The 23,639-nt window shown below is 47.8% G+C and overlaps 1 protein-coding gene across 12 annotated transcripts in view; it reads left to right on the forward strand.

Annotated features, from left to right (window-relative positions):
- The window catches only part of SNED1 (sushi, nidogen and EGF like domains 1), a 140,246-nt gene that overhangs the window by 98,609 nt on the left and 17,998 nt on the right, over positions 1-23,639 (forward strand). For 7 of the 12 annotated variants that reach the window (XM_077153321.1, XM_077153322.1, XM_077153323.1 and 4 more), the window contains exons 9-21: positions 2,739-2,864; positions 3,674-3,778; positions 4,003-4,116; positions 4,650-4,766; positions 5,827-5,943; positions 6,195-6,311; positions 6,480-6,593; positions 6,868-7,041; positions 16,730-16,843; positions 17,565-17,678; positions 18,106-18,219; positions 21,586-21,699; positions 21,973-22,269. In XM_077153321.1, the coding sequence (XP_077009436.1) occupies positions 2,739-2,864; positions 3,674-3,778; positions 4,003-4,116; positions 4,650-4,766; positions 5,827-5,943; positions 6,195-6,311; positions 6,480-6,593; positions 6,868-7,041; positions 16,730-16,843; positions 17,565-17,678; positions 18,106-18,219; positions 21,586-21,699; positions 21,973-22,269 (1,737 nt within the window). Of the gene's footprint in view, positions 1-2,738; positions 2,865-3,670; positions 3,779-4,002; positions 4,117-4,649; positions 4,767-5,826; positions 5,944-6,194; positions 6,312-6,479; positions 6,594-6,867; positions 7,042-16,729; positions 16,844-17,564; positions 17,679-18,105; positions 18,220-21,585; positions 21,700-21,972; positions 22,270-23,639 lie in introns of all 12 variants that reach the window. The other 5 variants (XM_077153331.1, XM_077153333.1, XM_077153326.1 and 2 more) reach the window with 4 other exon arrangements.

Genomic DNA, 23,639 nt, shown 5'->3' on the forward strand with positions numbered 1-23,639 from the left:
CATATCACATTAAGCTATATAGAACTACAAGGCCTCACTCCTGCTCTGGTCTCCAGGAGTTTATATTGTTTAAATGAGCTATCCAGACTGGTTGATTTAGATTGTGTTACAGAAAATTTTGGTTCTAGAAATGATAAACCTCTCTGCCTTTGGTCTCATATAGTAGGTGAAGCTCTGAGTACATACACTATCATCTTTTTCCTTGTATTCTGATTTACCTTAGTCCAGCCAGATTAGCTTCATTTTTATCTCTAATTGAAGCCTGATCTCTTTTTAGGTTATTTTGACTATTATTGTATGCTAACCTTTAGGGCTGCAGCACTCCGTTTCTGGGTCTTAGGTATCACAGAGTAACAAGTATTTTCTGAAGGAGATGTTAGCATATTTATTCTTTTGCTTTTTATATATATATTTTTATATATTTTTTATTTTTTTCTCTATATTATCATTTTATTTCTTTTTCTGTTGTCTTGCTATTTCTATTTCTAAACCGATGAAAATGTACTAAGAAATGATGATCATACATCTATGTGATGATATTAAGAATCACTGGTTGCATATGTAGAATGGAATGTTCTTTTGCTTTTGACCTGCTTTTGTACAACACATTGTCCTCAAGGTTTATTCAATTCATTGTATGCTCTTGATATCCCTTCTTTTTGTGGCTGCACCATATCCCATCATATAAATGTATCACCAAAATAAATCCACAATCCACAAGAGAAAAAATTGTTAAATTGGACTTCACCAAAATTAAAATCTCTTGCTCTGTGAGAGGCATAGTTAAGAGAATGAAAAGACCAGCTATAAGTTGACAGAAGATGTTTGCAAAACTCATATCTGACAAAGGTCTTGTATTTAGACTATATAAAGAACACTTCAATCTCAAATATGAAAATAAGCAATCCAGTTAGAAAATGGACCAAACACTTGACCAAAAACTTCACTAAAAAGAGCATATAGAAAGCAAATAAACATGTGAGCAGATGTACTTATTTGTTGCTATTTTAGCCTCTGTTTAATGCAAATGAAAAATGTGATGTGATGCCACTACACACCTGTTAGAATGGCTGAAATAAAAACTACTGACCTGGTAAGGATCCGGAGCACCTAGAGCACTCATGCATTGTTGGTAGGAATACACAATGGTTTAGCCACTCTGAAAACAGTTTGTGTTGCTTTTTATAAAGTCAAATATGCACTTAGAATGTGGAAGTAATTGCACTCTTGGCAATCCTGGGTGAGACCCCTAAAGAAATGAAAACTGGTTTTCATGCAAAAACCTGTGCATGCAGCTATATGATGATACTGTGAACCATTGATTGTACATTTTGGATGATTACATGGTATGTGAATATATAATATATATCAATTTAAAAACCTGTGCACAAATGTTTGTAGCATGTCTGTTCATAATCACCAAAAACTGGGAGTACCCACATTGGGAGAATAAGTGTACAAAGCATACAATGAACTACTACTCACTCCTCAAAAAAAGGAACTAATTATTGAGACAGCAAGTTGATGTATGGCAAGAGATTCCTTTAGGTAGATTCCATTTAAATGGCATTCTTAAAAAGACAAAACAGTGCAGATGAAGAAAAGATCACTGGTTGCTGGGGGACCAAGAAGGGGAGAGATAGATATCTCTCTAAAAGATAGTTATCTTTTTAGAAGATATCCTTTTAGAAGACTTAGGAGGTATCTTCTAAAAAAATAGAACAAGGAAGTCTTTTGGAGTAATGGAATGTTCTGTATCCTGATTGAGGTGGCTACACAAATCTACAGGTGTTAAAATTCATAGAATCGTATGCTAAACAAAAGTCAATTTTACTATAAATTAATATTAAAGATAAATGTTTAGAAGTACATGAAGAAATTGCAAATCATAAAAAAAAGAAAAGTAATAGATTGGTTAAAGACACACTATGCAAACACTAACCAAAAGAAAGTTGGAATGACATGTAAGTGTCAGGTGAATGAAAAATTTGGAGTAAGGCCCCTAACGAGGGATGAAGAGCAGACTTTCATATTGAAAACCGGGTAGACTTGCCAAGAGGCCATATAATAATATGCTTGCACCTAATAACATGCAAAATACATGAAGCAAAACAGAAGTACAAGAAGAAATATAACAACGTGCAAGACCCACCTTGCATGTGGCTGTTTCGGCACTTCGCTCAGTAAGTGCTGAGATTTTCTGACTGGTAGAGAATTGGGGAGGATCCAGAAGACTTGACCACGACTATCAGCCCCCTTGACCTATTTGACATTTACAACACTTGCAGCCTTCTCAAGTTCACAGGGCGGTCATGTGACAGGCTGCGTTGCGGGCCACTACATAAACCTCCCTAGGTTTAAAAGGATTGTGTTCTTGGACCCTGCACAACTGAACTAGACATCGACCACAGAAATGAAAAAGCTCCCTTATTTCACTGAAAGGGGTACTTGGCCAGACTACTGCAAGGCTGCTGGCCCGAGGCTCCCTTTGTGCAGCCGGGGGCCCCTTACCCTGGCTGCTGTTCCAAAGAGGTAGCCCAGGAGACACTGAGCTCCAGGGCCAATAGAGCAACTGAGCTCTAGCTCTATTGCTAGCTGAGATTCCACTTGACACCAAGAAAGGAGATTCAAACCCTACCCAGTGCCGTGGCAGCTAGGCAGGGAGGCCGTATAGCCTCCAGGCCTCTATCTCTCCCACCTGTGCCGTGGGCTGCTGGCGACCACTGTCTTTCTTACAGGAAGCTACCCAGAGCCCGACGCCTGCCTCTCGGCCCCGTGCCACAATGGGGGCACCTGCGTGGATGCAGAGCTGGGCTACGTGTGCGAATGCCCTGGAGGCTTCGTGGGCCGTGACTGCAGGGACAGTGCGTGGGGCTGGGCTGCTAGGGTGGTGGGGGCTGGACAGGGCTGGATGTGGGGGTCCAAGGTTGGAGCAGAGGCTCCAGGTATGTGGGTGGGGGGTCCTGTGGGTTGTGCCAGCAGAATGGTAGACACACATGAACAAAACACCCAAAAGAGAGAATGAGTGTGGATGTGTATGATTGTGAGTGCGTGTGAATGTGTGTATATGTGAGAATGTATGAACATGAGTGTATCTGAGCATATGAATCTGTGAGTGTAAGTGGGTGGGTGTAAGTATGAATGTATGTGAACATGCAAATCTGTGTGGGTGTGGGTGTGAGCATGTGAATCTCTGTGGGTATTTGTGAATGTATGTGAACATGAGTGTGAGCATGTGAATCTATGGGGGCAGGTGTGAATGTGTGAAGGTATATATAAGAACTGTAAAAGAGCCCATGGGTGTGAATGGGTGTGTGAATGGGTGTGTGAGGATGTTGTGAATGTATATGAACATGTGAGTTGTGTGAGCATGTGTATCTATGGGGTGGTGAGTGTGAATGCATGTGAACATGAGTGTGTGAGCATGAGAATGTATGAGTGCATGTGGGTGAATGGATGTGAGTGTGTGTATGTGAGAATGTGTGAAAGTGCTCACATGGGTGTGAGCGGATGAGAATGTGTGAGTGAGGGAGACTGAATGTATGAACATGTGAGTGTGTGTAAACGTGAACCTGTGAGTGTGCATGGATGTGCGCAGGAGCTTTCATGGGAAGGTGGCAGGAGCAGAGTAGGTGGGCTGCCCCCACATGCCGTGTCCCCTCCCCGATAGCAGGGCTTACCAGTGACTGTGAATGCCGCAATGGAGGCCGTTGCCTGGGCGCCAACAGCACTGTCTGCCAGTGCCCCCCAGGCTTCTTTGGGCTGCTCTGTGAATTTGGTAGGTGGCAGGGCTCGAGAGGGTCCCTTCGCATCCCTATCACTGGCATGGGGAGGAACAAGCAGACAGATGAGCCAGGGAGTGGGAGCTGGATCTGGGTGGGTTTCCACAGGCTAGACCCTCGACCCCCCACTCCCACCCCAGGAGGGCACCCCTGGAGGAGGAGGACCTGGGTCCCAGGAAGGCACACGGGGGTATGCATGGGGCTTCCTCCCTCTCTGCAGAAGTCACGGCCACGCCCTGCAACATGAATGCCCAGTGCCCTGACGGCGGTTACTGCATGGAGTATGGGGGCAGCTACCTCTGCGTCTGCCACACGGACCACAACGCCAGTCACTGTGAGTGGGGAGTAGGGAGTGGGAGGGTGCTGCTGGCTGCTCCCTGCTTCCCTGCTCTCTCGCCTCGGGACCTACCCCCCTGAGCCTTCCTAGTATCCTCCGTAAACGGGCTGGCTATCTACTCTGCCTGTAGAGCTCACCGACAGGAAAGCATCTTAAAAAGTTTAGATCCACCATTGTGGGGTCTTCCCCGAGCCCTGGCATAAGCTGTCATACAGCTAATACACATATATAATTAATTGTCTGTAATTAAACATACAATAATGAATGTATATTTGTTATTGTGCAATTAATTATATATAATAAGGATTTCCTTGGTGGCAGTGATGATGATGGTGATGACAAGAAGACGTTTAGATGTTGTAGGAAGAAGGAGAATGAATTCTGGTAAAACCGAGGATAAGAGAAATCCCAGAAAGGGTCCTTGGACCCCCGTGTGAGGAGCCGAGAGCCCCGTTTTGTATCGGGTGTCAGGGTGACCCTCAAGGGTGGCGCCAAGGTGCTCCAGAACCGCCCTCTGCCCCCTACCCCAGCCCTGCCGTCGCCCTGTGACTCGGACCCCTGCTTCAACGGGGGCTCCTGCGACGCCCACGAGGACTCCTACACGTGCGACTGTCCGCGCGGCTTCCACGGCAGGCACTGCGAGAAAGGTAGGCGCGGCGATCAGCACCCTGGAGAGCGACCCGGGTCTGGAGCGCAGCGTCCTCCGCCTCACTCGCTTTTCCTTTTCCGTCTGTTTTTGGTTAATCGTCCACCTTCTCTGGAGCTTTGCTTTGTGCTCCGGGCTGCCTTGTTTGTTCTGTGCTCGCGCCAACCCCTGCGAGGGGGGGCTGTGAAGACTTGTTCCTTCAGGCAGAGATCCAGCCCTGGGAACCTGCTGGGTTAGTTCAGTGTGCCTCCAAATAGAGTTGAGAATCACTGTATTGAATTCTGCTTTTTAAAATCTTGCCAGGACTTTAAGTCTGTAATTCAGTTGGCCAGTATCGACATTTTTACATGTAGTCGCTAAGAACATAAAGATCCTTCTGCAAGTAAATTGTAGACATAGCTCTCCTTTCCCCACACCCACCCTCACCCCAGGACTGTCTCTTCCCTGCAGTGGCTGGGACCCTCATTAGCACCCCAGACACCTCTCGGCATCCCCCTGCTCAGAGCAAGAGGCGCCAGCCCATGAGCTCAGCGTGGCTGTGGCCCTCTCCCCCATGGTGCGGGAACCTGGCCCCTCATCCCTCTACTGCATGCTCAGCCCGCACGTGGCCTGCAGTCCCGGGTCTTCTGTGGCCTTCTGGGCTTGCCTGGAGAAACAAGACCTCTGTGGCTTTACTGGAAAGCCCCCTTATGATGCCCCTCCTACCCTTGTCCCTGAGGGCAAGTCTCTGACAGTCTTATGACGGATTCATACATGTTGAGCATCCCCGGGGGGCAGGTTGTTCTGCCCAGGGCACACAGGAGGGCTGCTTGCAAGAGTGGTGTGGACAGCGTGTGGGCATGCAGTCTCATGACCCGGCAGGGTAGAGCAGGGAGGGAAGGAGAAGAGGAGGTGCCCCTCCTTGCTGCTGCATCCCCTCTCGGAACCTGAGTCCTGAGCTCCTCCCTGGCCTATCTGGTCACTAGGATGCTGCCATTTCCCGGGACAGGCGGTGCACAGGCCTAGGAAGCTGCGGGCAGGGACCCTGGGTGCCTGCTCACCCACTCCCCCTCTCTCCACAGTCAGGCCCCGCCTGTGCAGCTCTGGGCCTTGCCGGAACGGGGGCACGTGCAAGGAGGCAGCCGGTGACTACCACTGCAGCTGCCCTTACCGCTTCACTGGGCGGCACTGCGAGATCGGTGCGCAGGGTCAGGGATAATGGTGGACGTCCCCGGGGAGGAGGGGCGACTGGCCAGCCCCGGGCCTGAATCCTCTGACCAACGAGACCCAGTGTAGGCAGTGGGTGGGGGTATGGGAAGGAGCCCACCCGACCCCGGACCCGGCTGCCGTGCCTTATGCTTCATTCCAAGGCGACATCGGGGCACTGCAAGCAGAGGCGGGGACAGCGGACATGTGACCTCAGACCCCACCGGGCACCCTCTGCTTCCAGGGAAACCAGACTCATGCGCCTCGGGCCCCTGCCACAACGGCGGCACATGCTTCCACTACATCGGCAAATACAAGTGTGACTGTCCCCCAGGCTTCTCCGGGCGGCACTGTGAGATAGGTGAGGGGTCGCAGGCGCCAAGAGGGGCCTGGGGTGCGGCGCTGGCCCCTCTTTACACAGCAGAGGGGATGGGAGGCCGGATGTCCCTCTCAGGGAGGAGCCCCAGAGGGCTGGGGGGAGGCCCTGCGAATGGGGGTTGGGCAATGACCCTCCAGTGGTCCCTTGCAGCCCCCTCTCCCTGCTTCCGGAGTCCGTGTCTAAATGGAGCCACCTGCGAGGACCTGGGCATGGATTTCTCCTGCCGCTGCCAGGCAGGGTATACGGGGCGCCGGTGCCAGGCAGGTGAGCACGCCAGAGTTTGCTCAGAGGCACGGGGTGGTTAGAGTGGGATCAGCATTTGGCATTTCCTCCTCATCCCCTCAAGATGGATGGGGCAGGGCACAGTCGGAAAGAGGAAAGGGAGTCTTGGGGTGGGGGGAGTGCATCTGGTCCCCTGAGGGCAAGGCCCCTTCACCCTGTGGGAAGAGCAAAGGTGGGGAGCCCCTGGGTCTGGCAGAGGGTGGGGGTGGAGCAGCAGGTGCTCTGCAAGGGGAGACCCAGCCCTGTGCTCTGGCAGAGGTGGACTGTGGGCCCGCGGAGGAGGTGACACACGCCACGCTGCGCTCCAACGGCACTCGGGCGGGCTCGTTGGCCCTGTACACATGTGACCATGGCTACAGCCTGAGTGCTCCCAGCCCCATCAGTGTCTGCCAGCCACATGGTGCCTGGAGTGAGCCTCCACAGTGCCTCGGTGAGCCCTGAGCCCTCGGGGGTGGGGTGGCCACATGGATACCTACACCCTCCTCCAGCCATGTGTAGGAGCTGGGGGGCCACAGCTCTGGCTGTGGCCCTGCTCCTCCTCCCCTGGGCATCCTCCTCAATGAAGGAGTCCCAGAACCTATGGCAACAGTGGTGGTGGCCAGCAATTGCCACTCAGTGGTCCCAGGGGCCTCCCTGTCCTCACAGCAGCCCTGAGCAGAGGTTCAAGCATGCACATACCCCCTCTGCACAGGAAGCACCGATGTAGCCCTAGGAGAGCCACCAGTGGCAGTTCAGGACCCTCCACCACTCATGCATTTGAGCAGGACCCTGTGGTGGAGTATCATCTCCTGGGCCCCAGACGTGGCTGTGTCACGGGTTTCCCACAGTGTGGCTGGGGATACACAGCCTGGCGGTAGGGCCCCCCCCTTGTTGCCACCCCTAGAGATTTGAGGCAGCTAAGGCAGCTACAGACACATTGCCAAAGCTTGCCAAACTCTGTTCCTCAGAAAATCTATGTGATGTTAACACATTTGTGATGAAATAAGGTTTAGGCACTGGCCACATCCGGCACTGGATGGGCCCCCTAAGAAATCACCATCCCCAAATGCCTGCAAAGCCCCATCCAACCAGGTGGTCTTGGCAAGGGCTTCTGGAAAGGAAGTGGGGACCAAGAGGCCCCAAGCATCTCCCCTTTACTCCTGGATTTCCAGGCCTGGGGGACTCCTCTTTAGGAGACTGCCCTCTCTCAGTGCTCTTTTTCCCCCAGTGTGGTACCACATGAGGAGCCAGTTTCCCCAGGGAATGTGAGCTCACAAGCCAGAGTACCAAGACACATGAGAAGCACAACAACCTCAAATCATAATAACAATTAAGTCCAGAAAACATACACTCTTAGAAGCAGAAGTATAGAAGTTGGACTAAGAATATAAAATAAGCTGATAAATATACAAAAGTAAACATAACATTAGCCATGCAAAACAGAAGCAATAAATCATTAAAAAAATAAAAGTGGTTATATGAGGACTAAAAAAATGTAACAGTTGAATGCCAAACACAATTTGATAAATGGAAACAGTTAAAGAGTTGAAAGATCAGCTTGAGAAACTTTCCCAGAAAGAAGCAAGAAGGATAAACACATCAAATAGAAAAAAAATGTAGGTGCTGTGGAGGGCAGAAGTGGAAGTGCAACAACGAGATAACAGGAATCCAAGAAGGAGAGAAAAATAAAAATAAGATTAAATTTTTTAATAACTGCAGAATTAAATTTCCAGAGTTATAAGATGAATGACCACTAGTTGAAAGGGCCCTTAGAAGATCAGATCAGACAAAGCAGATGTAAACACTAGCCATAACATAGTAAAATTCAAGAATATCAGAGACAGACCAAACACTTGTAAAAACAACCAGAGAGAAAAATATCAACTTCCCATCAGCAACATAGGACATAAGAAGACAAATATTTTTAAATAGGAGTAACTTTCATTTGGGACGTAGACAGTTATAAATACCATCACTCTCACTGTAACATCAAGAAAACTCCAGACGACCTATAATATATCAGTTAGCCTATCAGAGAGCTGAGGATGCAAAGAGGTTTCAATGAAGTAGACGGAACAAGACTTTCCTGAGTGAGAAAGACTGTTGGCTGCTTTCCTCCCTGGGAGAGAGATATGCAGAGGACCAAGACTGCCATGAGCCATGTACTTTGCAGAATAGAGAGAGACAAGCCAAATATCCTGCCTGTGGCAGGCGTAACGGCCTGGAACCACGAGTTGGGACAAGGGCAGGGCAAGTCGTCAGCTGTGTCCACTGAGTTGTTTTTTTGTGGTTTCGTTTGTTTGTTTTTACATGAGTAGGCACCGGGAACCAAACCCGAGTCTCTGGCATGGCAGGCAAGAATTTTGCCTGCTGAGCCACTGTGGCCTGCCCTCCACTGAGTTTTGAGTGAGTGCATGGGAAGCCAGGGGCTGGTCTAGAAAGCAGAGGAGGATTTAATTATCTGGCAAGGCCTAGATCCCAAGACCAGCTGGAGGGGCAGCCCATGCCAATCCTCAAGCATTTAAAACCAATTATGAACTGAAACTAAAGTGCCCCCCCCCAGCCCCAAACCAGCTCTACTCCTGATGATACTGAAGAGATCAGCTCCCTAGCCTCACTACATGACAGTAACTAGGGCACACACGCCCTAAGAGTAGAAATTTCCTACACCAGTCTCTACCGTCCTTGTACACACTGTCTGAGATGCATGATCGTCAGTAGAAACAGACCTGTAGATTACTCAGGTGCCAGAATTAACAGTCAAGAACTTTAAAATAGCCATTACACTACATTAAAGAAAATAGAGGAAAAGAGGAGCATGAAGGGTGAAAGAATTGAGAATTTGAGCAGAGAAATGGAAACTTAAAAATGATAAAATAGAGATCCCAGAACTGAAAATACAGTATCTGACAGGAAGAATAAATTGGATGGGATTAACAACAAAAAGGATACAATTCAAGAAAAAAATGAGAGAACTCAACATCAAATAGTTAAACAACATGTAACTGGAGTCTCAGAAAGAGAAAACAGAATGAGACAGGAATACTTGATATTTTAGTTTCCCCAAACTGAAGAAATACATCAACTATTAATCCAAGATGCTCAGAAAAACCCAAGCAGGATAAATATTGACACAAATGAACTTGAGACCTAGACATTTTATCCAGTCAAGTTGTTATTTGATGTCAGTGCCTAATAAAAATATTCTCACACAAACACAACCTCAGACACTTGCCAACAAAAGGCCCTTTGTTTGGAAGGAGTACTCAATTACAAGATAAGCAAGATCAGGATATTCTGTAAGTGATAAAAGAAGGGAGAATGATGGTGAAGCTTGTCACTATCTAAAAGGAGAAACAATGAAAGCAGAAAATTTGGCAAAAGTTAAAATGTGAAGGAATTATGATAAAAATTATAGAAGAGTATGGATGGACTAAACTCTCCAGGTATAAGAGATTGCCAGATTTATTATAAAACAAAACAATATATATTCTTACAAGAGACATTACTAAAACAAAAGACATAGAAAGACTAAAAGTCTGGGGGGGAACAGTATCAAGTGAATACACACCATAATAGAGCTGGCATAGGTATAGCACTATGAGGTAAAATAGATGGTAAGACAAGAAGCATTGTTAAGGATGGAGAGGGTGACTCCCAGGGACAACCAGTTCAACTCATCAAGAGATATAACCATTATAATCATTCAATATTATAACCATTCAATCATTATAACCACTACAATAGTGTCAATACAAAGAAAGAAAAATTAAATCACTACAGGAGTGTATCAACAAACCCACTATAAGAATGAAAAATTTCAAACTACCTCTCTCAATTAATGGCAAATTAAGGAGCCTCCCAAAATCAACAAAAAGGTAGATTTGCACAATATAATTAACAGCTCAAACTAGTCATATAGAATTCTTTATCCAGCAGTTTGGGAATACACATTCTTCTCAAGTTCACTGGACTCATTTATAAAAACCGATAACAGGTTTGTCCATAACACATGCCTTGACAAATTTAAGAGTAAACATGTAGATCTCATTCTCAGTACACAAACAGTTAAGTTACTTATTTATAAAAATAAGATAAATGTTGAAATAACCATGTTTGAATATTTTTAAATAACTCATAGGTCAAAGAAGAAATCATAATGGACATTGAAAATATATTTAAATGAAAACTACTGAACACTATATTTATCAAAACTTGTGTGATGCAACAAAAGCAATTCCTCATGGGAAATGCATAGCCCTAAACACCTATGTTAGAAAAGAAGAAAAATAAAAGTTAATTAGCTAAATATCTGACCTCAAACATTAGGAAAAGAACCACAAATAATAGTAAAGAAAGTAGAAGGAAAGAGGCAATAAAAATAAGAGACATAATTAATGAAATAGAAATCTAAGATACAAGAGAAAAGATAAAGCCAAAATCAGTTCTTTGAAAAGGCTAATAAAATGGTCAAACCTCTATCATGACTAACCAAGAAAAACAAAGAGCACAAATAAAAAATCTTTATATATGAGAAAGAGGACATACTCATAGATGTAGCAGAAATTAAAAGATAGTAAGGAAATACTACCAACAACTCTATACAAATAAGCTAGCAAACTCGGAAGAAATGGACATAATATTCATAGAGAAATATAACATAACAGAAGTGACATAAAAAAGCACAGAAAGCCTGCATAATCCTATAACTATTTAAAGAAATTGAAACAATAGTTAAAACTTTTTCCTCACAAAGACACACCAGGCCGAGACAATTTTTTCAGGTAAATTCTACCAAACTGCCAATAAACAGATCATGGCTGTTATACAAACTCTTTCAGAGAGTAGGCAATAAACAATATGTGCCTACCTAATCTGTGAGGCAGTGTAACCTTGCAAAACCTAATAAGACAATAGAATAAAGTAACATTAGGAATTCATTTAAAACATGAGCATAGATGCAAAAATCTTTAACAAAATATTAGCTAACTTAATCCAGCAATCTATAGAAATGATATCACCATTTTCAGGTTGGATTGTAAGCATAGTTGATAGAAAAATTATGGAGAAAATCTTATAAGAACCTCAATAAATGCATAACAAGCAGTTGACAAAATTCACACCCATTCATGCAATAAATTCTTAGCAAATAAGGAATAGAAGTACTCTTATCCTTATCCGGCTAAAAGTAACATACACCTCTAATATAAAAGTTGTTGGGGTGTAACTTTTAAAAGAGAAGTAGAAGAGCCCAGATAACCCCCCAATTCTTCATTACTTCTAGAGAGATAAACTGAGGCCAGGCACGGGGCTCCAGTAGAGAAGGACCTGCCTCTTAACACCCTACCAATTTATAGGGGAAGGAATGCAGGTTAGTTCTCTAGATGGAACAGGAACAGTGAGTTTCCTGACCCTTATTATACATGGGGAGCACTTGGTATTCAAAAGTATTCTCTGTTGAACCGATCAAGGCATGCTGATCTGCCAAAAGTGGGAAGGAAATAATATTCTGGTGCTAATTTACTATGCCTCTCCTCAAGCCTAGAATAAACCTGATCCTAAATAGGAAAACATTCCCTTTAAAATTAGAAACAAAATAAGGATGACCATTATCACTGAAGCTAATTTAATCAATATTGTATTGGAGGTACTAGCTAGTGCAACAAAATAAGAAAAAGAAATTAAAGTCACGAAACTGTGAAGGGAAAAAGTAAAAATGTCAGTATTTGCAGTTGATATGGTCTATACAGATAAATTACTGAAAAGAACATGATTAGTGGATATAAGGTCATCATGACAAAATCAACTGCATTTTTATATATTGGCAACAAATTATTAGAGAATGGAATTACAGGAAAGATATATATTCAAAGATGAATTTGTAAGCTTTACAGTTTTGATTAGGGCAGGGATAGCAATCTATCAGCAACCTGAGGCCCAAGCCTGATTGCCATCTGTTTAAAATAATGTTTTACTGAAACACTGTCATGAGAAAAGAAAAAGAAAAGCAAAGGTGTGTATAGAGAAATCAATGAAATCAAAAGCCAGTTCTTTAAAAAGATCAGTAAAAATGATAAAACTATCTATATTGATTAAGAAAAATTGCCAATACTGGAATGAAAGAGATCTTACCAGCATTTATAGGATAATAAAAGGACCCTATGAACAACCTGAGGCCAAGTTAGTTGACAACTAGATGAAAAGGATAAATATCTTGAAAGACACAAATCGCCAGAACACAAGAATAAATAGAAAATCTGAATAGTGCTGTATCTATTAAAGAGATTTTTGTAATAAAAACTTTCCTGCAAAAAAAAAAAAAATGACAGGGTCAGTTTGCTTCACTGGTGGATTGTATCAGACATTTAGAAAAAAGAATAATACCAACCCCGTACATATTCCTTTAGAAAATAGTGGTGGAAGGAACACTTCTCAACTCGTTTTATGAGGCCATCACTGCCTTGAAACCAAAATCAGACAGACATTACAAAAAAAAAAAAACAGAAAAAAACTGCAAACTAATATTCTTCATGAACAAAGACGCAAAACTCCTTAACAAAATATTACTAAATGAAATCCAGTGATATATAAAAAAGATAATACATCCTGGCAAAGTGGGGTTTATCTCAAAAACAGAGGTGGCTTTAACATTTGAAAATCAATAACCATAATGCACCCTATTAGGAGATAAAGGAGGAAAAACAAATGAACATATCAATAGATACAGAATAATCATTTTATAAAATTCAGTTATTATTACAAACCTAATAAACCGAAAGTAGAAGGGAATTTCTTGGACCTGATAAAGCGCACTCATGAAAAACCTACAGTTAGCATCATACTTCATGGTAAAAGACCAAATGTTTTCTCCCTGTAATCATGAACCACTGCATACTTCTATTCAACATTGTCCTGGAGATCTTAGACAGTGCAGTAAGACAAGAAAAGGAAATAGAAGGCAAATATAATGAAAGGAAGAAGTACAACTGTCTTTCTCACAGGTGACATGATCATGTACGTTAAAACCCGAAGGAGAATATACAAAAGAAGCTGAAAAACTGATAAGTGAGTTTAGCTATGTAACAGGATACACGGTCAATCTACAGAACCAATTGTATTTCCGTATTGCAGCAGTGAACACTTGGAAATGAACAAAATAATGTTAAATACAACAGCATGAAAAACATGATACATTTTACAAAATACGTGCAAGACAGTATACCGAAAAACCAAACAACATGGCTGAGAAAGATTTTTTAATGTAGAGAGATATTGTATTCATGGTTGGAAGACTTGATTTTGTAAAAATGCTAATGCTAGCCAATAGAATCAATTATAGATTAAGTGCAATCCTGATTGAAGTCCCAGCAGACTTTCTTGTAGAAATTGAAAAGCTGATTCTAAAATGTATCCGGAAATGCAGAGAACTTAGAATAGCCACACAAAATTTAAGTGCATCAAAGTTGCAAGACTTACACAACTGATTTCAAAACCTACTGTAAAGCTATAGTGATGAAGAAATGTGGTCTGAAGATCAATGGAACAGAATGGAGGGCCTGGGAGTAGACCTTCACAGATATGCCAATTGATTTTTCAACAAAAGTGCAGTGGGGAAAGAAGAAGCTTTTTTGACAGATGGTGATAGAACGACTAGATATTCATTTATGCCAAAACCAACCAAAGAAACAGAAATCTCAGCCCTTATTCCATGTTACATAAAAATTAGCTAAAAATGGATTATAGACATAAATGTAAAATCTAGAATTATGAACTTCTAAAAGAAAGCTATGAGGAAATCTTCATAACAGCTGGGAAAAAATGGTTATTCATTTTAAAAGAAATTAAATTGCTTGCCTAAATCTCACCATACACAAAAATTAATTCCAGATTAAGGACTTAAATGTAAAAAAAAAAAAAAAGCTATTTAATTTTGTATAGAAAATACAGGTAAATATCTTTTTGATCTTGAGGTAGGGAAAGATTCTTTTACAAGTCACAAACAGAATTAACTATAAAAGAAAAATGGATAAATTGGGCTATATAAAAATTTGGAACTTAAATTCATCAACCTTAAAGAAAATGAAATATAAGCTACTAACTGGGAGTATATATTAGATATGTGTGTGTTGTAAATATATGTATATATTTATATATGTGTATGTGTATATATATATGTATATATATATATAAAAACAGGTATTTCATGAAAGAGGAAATATATAAAGCCAAAAAACATAAAATGAAATTAATAAACAGGTAGATACAAGCCTAGAGCACAATGGAGTACATTCAATTGGCAAAATTTCAGAAGTCTAAGAAGCCTACATATTGTGAGAATGTGGATCAACAGGATTTCTTGTAAGTTGCTAGGAATATAAATTGGTACAAACACTTGGAAAGCAACTGGGTAAGTTATTTACCTGTCAAGTTGATCATTCAAATAACTGGTGTCCCAGAAATTCTACTTTGAAGTATAAACTCAAGAGAAACTCACTATCCACACCAAGAGGTGTGAAAGAAGATGCACAACAGCACTTTTTGTAAGATCAAAAACTCTAAAACCAGCTCAAAGGCCCACAAACAAGAATGGATAAAGTGTGGAAAAGTCACACAGTGGAATATTAGATAGCAGTGGAAAATGAATGAACCAAAACAGCTACCTCAACAATGTAGGTGCATCTTATTAACATAACATTGAGCAAGAAAAGAGAACATATATGAAACTCTATTAATAGAGTATAAACACCAAAACAAAAGCATATTTTGTTTAGGCAATTCAAAAAATGAAAAAAAAAATTAAAGGCAAAGAACTGATAAACAGAAATTTGGACTGTCAGTTGTGAGCCGATCACATTCTGTTTCTCAGGTTAGGAGCTGGTCCCCCAGTGGCATTATGTCATTAGCACGTATTTATTTATTTACATATTAAAATTAAACTTTTCTAAACTGAGCATTTTAAATTCAGGAGCTCGACTTCCAGTTTTTTAAAAAAAACCTGTGATTTTGCCTATTTAAACCAATCAGGTAACTCATAAATGAAGTGACTCAAAAATAGAACAAAAGAAGTGGTGGGGGAAATAAAAAGTTCTAGTGACTGCGGAGGAAGCTGCTCTGTCTGACTGAGGCAGTCCCCGTGTGGAAATGCAGAAGAAGGGTGGCTAGGTCTTCCAGCTTTCAAAAAGAAGGCATAAAACTTGATTTTAATGTAAAAATGTCCTAATTTTAAGAATTCTATGAAGATTGCATAAGTATATCTGTCAGATATCTTAAATAGCATCTGTAGTGTTTCCTCATGTCTTTTTTATTACTAAACAGTGGTTGAGTTCTCATATTCAAAGAGAATGCTATGAAAAATCAGTTGAGACATTTTGTTTTGCTAAAATGATTTTCCTTTGAGACGCTGGTGACAAACATTTTGTTAGAAATTTACCTCAATCACTGGTTAAGCTGTTGTCTGCCAGCTTTCTCCATTGTAAGGTTAGTCTTTCTCTCTGTAGATAAGTACCTTGGCAAGAATACTGAGACTATGCCATTCTTGTTTCTTCTCATACTTTTCCCTCCTGGGAAGCAGAATGAGGGTAATAGAAGAATTCTCTGTGCTATATACTTTTGCAAATTTTCTGTTAATCTAAAATCAGTTAAAATAAAATTATTTTTAAAAATCTAAAACAAAACAAAAACCACACCTGTGATGCATCTTTTAAAGACCCATCCCCCAATGCATTGGTTTCATACATGATTGTTATTTATTGAATCCACGAAATTGGACATCAGACATTTTCTGTCAAACCGCAGAGGCCTCTGGGCCTGCCTACTTGAGATCTATTGGAATTAAATAAAGTGGCTTCTGAGCCTGCAAAGTCATCATCGATACCACCTGTCAGTTCAGAGAGGAGCCCAAGCCCAGTACTGAGCCTGTGCCCCACAGCATCCTTACTCCTTCTCTTCCAATGCTGCCTGGCCCTGGTTTCTGGCCACTCCAACCATCATGGGATTTCAGAGAATTCTGGCCAACTCCTCGAAATAAAACTCGCTTATGTCCATTTTAATTTGGCATCAGGCCATTGCCTCTAATAATCACATGCTGCTTTACTTCTTGGGGGCTCTCCTGTACCCCACCCCCGCCCCACTCCTCTCAGAAGTCGACGAGTGCCATTCTCAGCCGTGCCTGCATGGGGGCTCCTGCCAGGACCGTGTCGGGGGGTACCTGTGCCTCTGCAGCACAGGGTATGAAGGCACCCACTGTGAGCTCGGTAAGCCAAGGCCCGTGTCCCAAGGAACAACAGTGGCCTGGCTCCAGGGGCCCCCAAGACTCTCTCCTTGGGCTGTCTGTCTGTGGGTGGGCCACTCCCAGCCTCGACATCCAGGAGGACAGTGGTTTACACACACATACCCCATCCCCACTTCCCCTGGCCTGGAACTCAGTGAGAAACAGCTGACCTCGACCCACTGCTCTGGCCTCCTGGGGACTCTGGCCACCAGCTGGGAGTGGGGATAAGAAGATGGGAAGTAGAGAGGGCTGGTGCTCCTGCCAGTAGAGGGAGGGCAGGCCTACTGGGCGCCCCCCACTGGACAAGTGCCATACTCCAGAAGGCTGGGCCCTGGAGGTGAACCCCCATGCTTTCCTAGACTCTAAGCCCAGACCAGAGACACCCTAACACACCACATCCTGGAAGGGTGTGGTCCAGACAGGCTGTGGGGAGAGGACTGGGAGGGCACCGGCTCCAGTGGGGCCATGGGAAAGACTTCAGGGGTATAATGTGGAAACCTTTGGGGGTGAGCAGACTCTGGCCAGGCATCAGTGGAGGGGTGGTGATATGAGCGGCCGACGGAGAAAGAGACTGATATTCAGAGTGGTGATCCCATTGGGCTGCAGCTTCAGTGTGATATAGGCTCTCCGGGATGCCAGGGCCATGTAGGGGCCATACCCCTAGCCCAGGCTCCCAGAGCACCCTGTGCCCTGTGTCTCTGCAGAGACAGATGAGTGCCGGTCACAGCCTTGTCGGAATGGGGGCTCATGCAAGGATCTCCCGGGGGCCTTTGTCTGCCAGTGTTCTGCAGGCTTCATTGGGGTCCACTGTGAAACAGGTAGGGGCTCCTCTCAGTGGATCCCCACCTGTGACCCACCCTCATTCAAACCCTCCTGTTCCCAGACACACCCAGACGTCAAAGCTTCCAACAAGTTCATAGCCACTGGGAGAGCAGGGGCAGCTGGCGGAGGGGGGGTGGGGGGTGGGGGGGACGGTGGTGGAAGCAGAGAGGGAGTCCATGGGTCCCTGCTGGGCGCAGCATGTGGCGGCTTCCTTGAGAGGGAGGTGGGCAGGCTGTGGGTGGGGGTTCTAGTACACGCCAAGAAGTTCCAGGGCCCTCTGCTGTCGCGTCGGGGCACCCGCCCTCTCCCGCGCCTTCCCCTTCTCCTCTGCTCGCTCTCCTCTCCTCCCTCCCCCAGACTCCCCCGGCCCCGGCCCCGGCCCTGCGGGGTGCTGACCGCCGCGGCTCTCTGGGTATTCTCCAGAGGTGACCGCCTGCGCCTCCAGCCCCTGCCAGCACGGAGGCGAGTGCGAGGACGGCGGCGGGGTCTACCTGTGCGTCTGCCCCGAGGGCTTTTTCGGCTTCCACTGCGAGACAGGTAGGGGCGGTGAAAGGGCGGAAGCGACGTTCCGCTGGGGGCCCGGGGGTCTGTCCTCTAGTCTTCTCTCGGACCCCAGGACGGCTCCCCAGAGACCGCCTTCTGCCTTTCCAGAAGCCCCCCCCCACTCCCCCCCACCGCGTGTGGGCGCCGCGCTGGCGCTGAGGCGGGTGGAGGAAGGGCCCCCAGACGGGCTGCAGATGCGGGGAGCTTCAGACCCGCGCAGCCGCGGTCGTGGGGACACAGCGAGGAAACGGCGAGGTCACGCCCACCTCAAACCCAAGGCTAAAACAAAAGTGGCCAAAACGCAGCAGAATGGAAAGCAAACCTCCAGCCAGTTATAGGTGATATTAGAAAAGTGTTTTCTACTTTGGAGACATCACCCAAGACCACAGAATCAGGAAAAGCGAACCGGGGCTGAGAAGTGGCCATGGAGAAGACCCTCTATGGGTGGGCAGCCCCTCGGCAGTGGTACGCGGGCATCGGTCCCATCCTCATGTCCGTACAATCCTGGGCTGCATAGACCTGGAAGCCCCAGCCCAGTTTCCCGCACCCCGCTCCCACCCTGCCCCCAGCAGCCACCTCAGGGCCTGGAGGCCAGCTCTGCACTGTCAGACTGCACCCTGTCCCTTCTTCCCCTGGCTGGTTCCCTGTGTCTCCGCCCAGGCTGTCTCTGACCCCCTCCCTAATCCTATATCCTATCCTGACTCCACCCCCAGGCCTGGCCCCAGTCTCCCCCCACCCCAGCCTTCCCTCATCTCCCCCTACTCCCGCCTGGGCCCTGCCTCTCTCATCCCAGCCTGACCCCATCTCCTCCCACTCCACCCCAGCCTGGCCCCATCCGACCTCAGCCGTGCCAGGTGTCTAACCCAGGTGGACCTTCACTTCTCAGCCCCTCGTCTTCTCAGCTCTGGACAGTCCTGCCGTTTCTGCATCTTTCATGTGCTTCCCCATAAGGAAACTGTGCAGACCACGGAATTCTCCCCTTCCATGTATGCTCCCTTCCACTCCTCATCTGCCACCTCCCCCTGCACCAACCCTCCTCCTTATGCTTCCATCATAGCCACTCACCTGTCCCCCTGGGGTGGTGGTAGTGGAGGGGGCAACCATCTGAACTCCTCCAGCAGAGTGCCCTATGTCCTTCTCCTCAGTGCCTATCCTCCACTCCCTGCTGTGGCCATCTCCCCATCTTCCGCGCCCTTGCCCATGCCCTCTGGGGTCTCCCGTCCCTTCACCCATCTCCTCCCACCCCCACCTGCTTTCCTGGCCATCACAGGACAGCAGGACCCCTCCTTCTTGCTAACCTCCAGGGGCTGCCCACTGCCCCCCTTGCAACCCCAGCTCCCTATCACCCACTCTGTATCCCCCAACACACCTCCTGCAGACAGAACTGCACCCCTTGCTGGTCATGTCCACCAAAACCGACCCACCTTCTGCCATACCCTCCAGGGGTCCTCCCCTCAGCACTCCCTTTCTATCCATGCCTGGAGCCAGTTGGTGCTTTGAGTTCTCTGTGTACACTGGGCTTTCGTTGTATCAGGCTCAAGGGAGCATCTTAGGACTGGGTCTTCTCATCCTCACACAGCCTCCCCTCCCCCCGGATCCCCACCCCTGCATACCCACAGCCCACCCGGGAGCTCCCACAGACCCATAGTCAACATTTGCTCGTGTCCTGTTCCTTCCTGCCAACATCCCTAGGGTCAGGACTAGACAGTCATTCTCCTGACCCAAAGGAAAAAGAACATTCCAGAGACAAGAGCTGAGAGAGGCACAGAGTGGGTGTCACAGCAGGAGGCCATACCCCCTCCCTGCTAGGGCAGAAGCTCCTAGCATCCTGGGTGACATCAAAGAGAACAGAGAGAGCTGAGACCTGCTTTTCCCTGTCCTCCCATCCCAGTATATTGTGCCACCTTTGTACCATCTGCCTGTCCACACACCCACCCATTGGTCCACTTCCCACCCGTCTACCCACACATGCACCCACCTGTTCACCATCCACCTGTCCACCCACCTGTCTGTTCACCTGTCCATCCATCCACCTATACATACACCCACCCATTCACCAACCACCAGTCTGCCCACCTGTCTCCCCATCCACCACCGCCCCCTCCATCCTTCCAACCTCCACAGCTTTGGAGAGGCCGCTTCTCATACTCTACATTCCAGCCCAGCAAGCCCTCCTGGGTAAACTTTCCAAGTGCAACCCCTCTGGTCCCCAACCCCATCCCAGCCTGCCCCACAACCAGGTGCCACTGCTGGCACGGACCGTGGCTGCTTTCAGTGTGTCCTGGGGCTACTACCAGGCACAGGACAGCCCCTGAGCCTGCAGAGGGAAGCTGTGGTGGGCTCACTGCCCACCGGGCCTGATTGTGCTGCCCCCAGCCTCATCCCGAATAGCCCCCTACCAGGCAAAGGCCCCCATTCGGGAAAGGCCCGCACCCTCCCCCCAGGGGAAAGGTACATTTGTCCTGTCTGGTCTCTGGGGCAGCTGACAGAAGTTCAGACTGAGAGGTAAAGACCATGTTCTAGATTGCTAACTCCCAGAATGCAATATACCAGAGACAGAATGGCTTTCAAAAGGGGAAATTTAATAAATTGCTAGTTTACAGTTCTAAGACCGAGAAAATGTCCCAATTAAAACAACTCTATAGAAATGTCCAACCAAAGGCATCCAGAGAAAGATACCTTGGTTCAAGAAGGCCGATAAAGTTCAGGGTTTCTCTCTGAAGTAGAAGGGCACATGGCAAACGCAGAGTTTCTCTCTCATCTGGAAAGGCACATGATGAACATGGTGTCATCTGCTAGCTTTCTCTCCTGGCTTCCTGTTTCATGAAGCTCCCCAGGAGGCATTTTCTTTTTTCATCTCCAAAGGTCACTGGCTGGTGGACTCTGCTTCTCATGGCTGTGTTGTTCTGCTTTCTCAGAATCTCTCTCATTCTTCAAAATGTTTCCTCTTTTATAGGATTTCAGAAACTAATCGAGACCCACCCAAATGGGAGGAGACATGCTTCCACTTAATCCAATCTCACCATTCTTGATTAAATCACATCTCCAGGGAGATGATCTAATTACAGTTTCAAACATGCAGTACTGAATAGGGATTAGAAGAAACAGCTGCCTTTACAAATGGGATTAGGATTAAAACATGACTTTTCTAGGGTACATACATCATTTCAAACCAGCACAGGCCGGTTGCCAGCACTGCCCCTGCCCCAGGTGGGGGTCCTGCAAGTTGGGTATAGGGGCTGCTCCTTCCCACCCCAGGCAGACCCGTCCACCTCGCAGACATCAGGAGCCAGGATGGGATCCAAGTAGGAGTCCAGGCACCATGCCAACACTCACACTGCTCCCCAACTCTCCCCTCAGTGAGTGACCCCTGCTTCTCCAGCCCCTGTGGGGGCCGCGGCTACTGCCAGGCCAGCAACGGATCCCACACCTGCACCTGCAAAGTGGGCTACACGGGCCAGAACTGCGCCAAAGGTGAGGCCGCCGTGGTCAGAGCAGACCCTTGAGGTCAGACCCGGCTCCTGCCCAGGGTTTGGAGAAGTGCCTTAGGCGGCCCTTTCCCTGGAGGGTAGGGAGGGCGGCAGAACCCCGCAGGTGAGCAGTCAGGGAGTCGTAGGGACGTGGGTGGCACAAACCAGAAAACCTACCGCGGCGGACCGGGTGGGGGTGCCTCCCGCTGACCACCCGCCGCCCCCCAACCCCAACCTCCCCCCCCCCCCCGCCCGTCTCCCTGCCGCACCCCTACAGAGCTCTCCCCACCCACGGGCCTGAAGGTGGAGCAGGTGGAGGAGAGCGGAGTCTCCATCTCCTGGCAGGCGCCCGCGGCCCCGGCGGCCCGGGAGCTGATAGACGGCTACGCGGTCACCTACAGCGCCGGGGACGGCTCCTCCCGCCGCACGGACTTCGTGGCCCGCGGCCGCGCCTCCCACCAGCTGCGCGCGCTGGCCGCGGGTCGAGCCTACAACATCTCAGTCTTTTCTGTCAAGCGCAACGCTAACAACCAGAACGACATCAGTAGGCCCGTGGGGCTCCTGGCCCGCACGCGTGAGTCCCGGGAGCCCGGGCCTCACTCTCCTTCCTGTTCTCCTCTCCGCGGGGGCGGCCCCGGAGCCACCTGGGCGCGCGGTGTGGCCTCTCCGTCTGGGGACGCGCAGGGTCGGGGACACATCGGGGAGCGCCGCTTGCGGGGCCAACCTTTACAAAGAGTATATAGTACGGTGCACGCCTGGCGGTTGGAGAAAAATAGTAGAGTAAACCGGAGTCAGCAAGCGTTGAGAGGTGATGGGTGGGGCTGGGGAGGTCGGGGCAAAGGTACCGGGTAGAGGTGGTAGCTAGGCTTGGGGACCAAAGGGTGCTGGGAATTATCTGGAATGACCTCAATAGGGGTGGAGGTCCCGGGCACGCAGGGCTGTGACCTTTGGTGGGTTTGAGCTGCATGCTCTGCCCACCCTGCTGAAGGGGTCCTGGTGTGCCTATGAGGCATTGCCACTGGACCATCCGAAAGTGACAGCCTAGGGCAGGGGCTTCAGGGAGGTGAGGGCGGGAGTGGGTTGCGAGCCACAAGCCCCGAGGCCCTCTTGCTGCCCAGGAGCATACAGGGGGAGTGCGCAGCCACCTCTGCTGTAGGGCCTGCTGGCAGCTAGGTGCCAAATGAGGTTGGGATTGTGTGGGGGTGGGAACACAGAGGGGCTGGGCCAGCCCAGGAGGCTGAGGGGCGGAGGCAGTGAGTTAAGAAGGAGAGGTTGCTGGACCAGTGTCTCAGTGCCTGGGGGGGAGGGGGGGTGGCTGCAGCAACGCAGAGGCCACTAGCCACCTGAGGAGGGGCTGCCAGGTGGGAGAGGAGCCCCCTTGGAACTGTTCCAAAGGAAAAGAATGGGGAGCAGTTGTGCATGACAGGGGACTATGAAAGGGAGAGGGGAAGGGGGTGTTGTGCTCTGGGCAGCTGGAGTCAGGAAGGTCAGCACACACCCAGGTGTTTCAACAGCTTGTTTAAAGGTGAGGCCCAGGGAGGTGAGGCAGGGAAATGGAGCCCATGGAGGTGAGGTCCTGTTGAGGTGAGGTCCTGGGGAGGTGAGGCAAGGAAATGAAGCCCACAGAAGTGAGGTACCATCAAGGTGAGGCCTTGGGGAGGTGAGTCGAGGAGGAGCACTACAGAGGTCCCAGGGGAGATGGCATGTGTGGAGGGCCCCCTGCCGGTGGCTCCTTCATCCACCTGGCCCTAGCCATCAGCGCCCAGGGCTCCTCTCTCATGGTCTGGGTTGGCTCACACCAAGGCCAAGGACCCCAATGGACTGGGCCACGGTCTAACTGCTGCCAGTGGGGCCGCCCGTTACATTCTGCGCTCCCAGGAGCAGGGCTCCATCCCAGTGCCCCCGTGTTGCCGAGGCTGGCCTAGGGCCTCTGTGACTCCCTAG

This window comes from Tamandua tetradactyla, chromosome 3 (genome assembly GCF_023851605.1).
Source record: "Tamandua tetradactyla isolate mTamTet1 chromosome 3, mTamTet1.pri, whole genome shotgun sequence".
Taxonomy (NCBI): domain Eukaryota; kingdom Metazoa; phylum Chordata; class Mammalia; order Pilosa; family Myrmecophagidae; genus Tamandua; species Tamandua tetradactyla.